At 46.1% G+C, this 3,566-nt stretch overlaps 1 protein-coding gene across 1 annotated transcript in view; it reads left to right on the forward strand.

Annotated features, from left to right (window-relative positions):
* hecw2a (HECT, C2 and WW domain containing E3 ubiquitin protein ligase 2a) overlaps positions 1 to 3,566 on the forward strand; it is a gene marked incomplete at its 5' end in the record, with an annotated part of 59,751 nt that overhangs the window by 38,070 nt on the left and 18,115 nt on the right. Inside the window, 3 exon segments of the mRNA XM_032529650.1 lie at positions 260 to 384; positions 2,028 to 2,213; positions 3,059 to 3,193. Coding sequence (XP_032385541.1) covers positions 260 to 384; positions 2,028 to 2,213; positions 3,059 to 3,193 — 446 coding nt within the window.

Consider the following 3,566-nt stretch of genomic DNA (forward strand, 5'->3'; position numbering starts at 1 on the left):
CATATCTTGACTGTAGACAACAGGGTTGATGTTTTACAAGCTTTTATATAAAAATAAATCCAGACGGACATTAAACTGTGAAAATGGCCTCAGGGCCCAGGGTGAATTAAATGACTCTTGTAATACAATGTTAAGCCACATGTCTGAAAAAGCTGTTATTTTACACACAAATGTCTCAGAATAGCCGTAGTCTGTGCTAAGCTGCTTCCATCGGTGTGTCCCTGTCTCATGGTGTGTCTCTGGGTTGGTTGTGTTGCAGAGTACCGGCGGGACAGCGCCGTGGCTCACACCAGCGGGCGCTCGCGCCTGTCCCTGCTGCTCCAGTCGCCCAGCGCCAAGTTCCTGTGCAGCCCCGACTTCTTCACCGTGCTGCATTCAAACCCCGTCAGTCCCGCAGGCTTCACCGCCTCCGTCACCTCTCACCCCGTGCTCCTTTTTCAATGCTGCTCCATAGTGGGGGAAAAAATCATAATCACGATTATTGTTATTGTCCATTTTTTGTAACATGATTACTCATTGTCTTTTGGAAAGATGTTGCATTTATTGAATTTAAAACAAAAAATGGGGAACAAATCAACCAGAACGCAACACAAAATAAGAGTTTATTCGCAAAATAAAACAATAACTGTTTCTTGATTTAAATTATTTGGGATTCAAAATCGAAATATGTTGCGGTATAGGGTGTTAAAACATGTTCAAATATGTTATAAAATGTTTTTTGTTAATTAGGCGACTTCATCCAATAAGACATTGCTTCATTTGGGATTTCTTTTGGACTAAGCACTGCATAATTCGATGGAAGACAAATTAATCTATAGCCAAGTTGGATCAATAATTAGTAACATCAGCAACAAAATAAAGGCCGTTTCACATCTTAATTCGATCAAATCTCAGTCTCCATCTCCATATGCCATCTGGAGATTATGGATGAGATCAATAGATCAAGAGATGCATTATGTATTAGTGATTTTTTTCCCAAAACTACAAACATATAAAGATTGCTTGATAGTGTATGATGATAGTTCAAAATGTAACTTTTCTTAGGAAAACAAAGTAGTATTTGAAGTATTTGAACAGAGTTCTGACACCGTGCTGTATGCAGTACTGATCCTACTGATTGCAGAATTGCAGTACTGATCCTACTGATTGCAGTACTGATCCTACTGATTGCAGTACTGATCCTATTATTGCAGTACTGATCTACTGATTCGTATGAATCCCTATGATTGCATAGACTACGATGAGCGCTTGATTATGCAGTACCGTGATCATCGATGCATATGATAGCTATGTCAGCACTGATACTATCTGATTGCAGTACTGATCTATGATTGAGAACTGATCCTATTTTGCAGTACGATCTACTGATTGCCAGCAAACCCCACCCAATACCCCCCCCCCCCCCCACCCCACCTCCCCCCCAACCATACCCCCACCGACCAATGCCACCCCCCCCAACCAAACACCCCCAAACACCCCCCCCCCATACGGAGCCTACTGATTGCAGAACTGATCCTACTGATTGTACGTCTACTGAAGCGATGATCCTGATCAGTCTGACTACTGATTGCAGTACTGATCGACTAATGCAGAATGTCCATAGGCATACTGACCTACTGATTGCAGTACTGATCTACTGATGGCAGGTCTATGAGCCTGCTGAATGCCAGAACTTCACTACTGATTGCAGTACTGCATCACTACTGTTGAAGTACGTGTCCTAATGATTGCAGTACTGCCATCATAGCAGAATGCAGAACTGATCCTACTGATTGCAGTACTGATCCTACTGATTGCAGTACTGATCCTATGATGCAGGACCCGTAGTACATCTAGCATCTAATTCAAATCACTTGTATTTTGCTCATTTAAGGACACGCCGTGGATGAAAACACACTGGCATTAGAGAAGTCTTATTAACATCGTCTTCCATATTAAGTAAATTAAGTGAAATGTCCTCCCAGCTGTTCTCTAGTCTGCCTCGTGTCCCTCTCTGATGACCCCACCTCTCTGCCCTCTCTTCCCAGAGTGCCTACCGCATGTTTACGAGCAACACCTGCCTGAAGCACATGATCAGTAAGGTGCGTCGGGACGCTCACTACTTTGAGCGCTACCAGCACAACCGCGACCTGGTCACCTTCCTCAACATGTTCTCCAACAAGCAGCTGGAGCTTCCCCGGGGCTGGGAGATGAAGCACGACCACACGGGAAAGGTGGGTGTGTTCGGACTCTCGCTTTGCTAGACCTTCCTCCACAGCGCTGTGGAGGAAGGTCTGGATACACCTAGTCTATAGCCTTGACATTCAAATACTGGGATTGCGTCATTGCTACTGGAAAATCCGCCGTATTTCACTCATTTTGGCGGGATGTCCGTTACCTTCCTCTTCCTTTGTGTTGGGGTTACAACCTCTGGTGGATTTCTGAGGACTATGGTGACCTGGTCCTCAGGTCTCTGCAGGGTGAATCCAGACAGCTAGACTATCTGTCCAATCTGAGGACTATGGTTAGCTGGTCCTCAGATCTCTGCAGGGTAAATCCAGACAGCTAGACTATCTGTCCAATCTGAGGACTATGGTGACCTGGTCCTCAGGTCTCTGCAGGGTGAATCCAGACAGCTAGCTAGACTATCTGTCCAATCTGAGTTTTTCAGTTTTTCCGACTAAATCTTCTTTGGCTTCCGTTTTGCAAGATCCAAATTGTCTTAAAAACTTGCCATTTTCAGCATGTAGCTTGTTGCTGTTATAGAGTTTGAGAACGGCGAGACACGGAGAGCGTGAGCCCCGCACCAGATGGCGGGCTTTATTCTTGTAATGAACTTGCGTTGATCCGTACAAGTGAGTTTGTGATCCCGAACCTTTGACTTGTGACCTGGGATTAGCCAACCCTGAGGCTGCTGTGTATGCGGGGATTGTAATCTCTGTTCAGCTGCCCTGTGGTCTCTACTGCTGCTTCTTTATAATCCGGGCTGTCATTGCGCTGCATGTGGAGATGTGTCTCTGTGTGCACCCAGTGGAGTTTATCCATGCATAACCGCGGCTATGTGCATCTCACTCCTCAGCCCTTCTTCGTGGATCACAACTGTCGCTCCACGACCTTCATCGACCCTCGGCTACCCCTCCAGAGTTCGCGGTCCACGGGGCTGCTGGCCCACCGCCAGCACCTGAGCCGCCAGCGCAGCCACAGTGCTGGGGAGGTGAGAGAGTAGCTGCCACTCCAAACACCTCAACATCAACTCAAGGCTTGGAGAGACTCCGCACTGTTTATAGACGCCAGTTAGAAGGAGGGAAATGCCCTGTGAGTCACAGGCAGGGACGTCCTCCTGCTGCTGTAGTCCCAGAGGTGGACACATCCAGCGAGGACGTCATTCACGTCATGTAGAGAGTAGAAATTTGACCCAATCCCTAGTCCAGTGAAACATCACCTCATTTTAAATCATCAAACGTTGTTGTCTTTGACTTAGTCTTTCTAGACGTTCTGGTATACAGCAAGTAGATTGGACCAGGCCATCTGATTGGTCAAAGCTCAAAGTTTTGTTTTTATATGTGTAGCAATTATTCAGTTTGGGG

Source organism: Etheostoma spectabile, chromosome 11, assembly GCF_008692095.1.
Source record: "Etheostoma spectabile isolate EspeVRDwgs_2016 chromosome 11, UIUC_Espe_1.0, whole genome shotgun sequence".
In the NCBI taxonomy this organism is placed as follows: domain Eukaryota; kingdom Metazoa; phylum Chordata; class Actinopteri; order Perciformes; family Percidae; genus Etheostoma; species Etheostoma spectabile.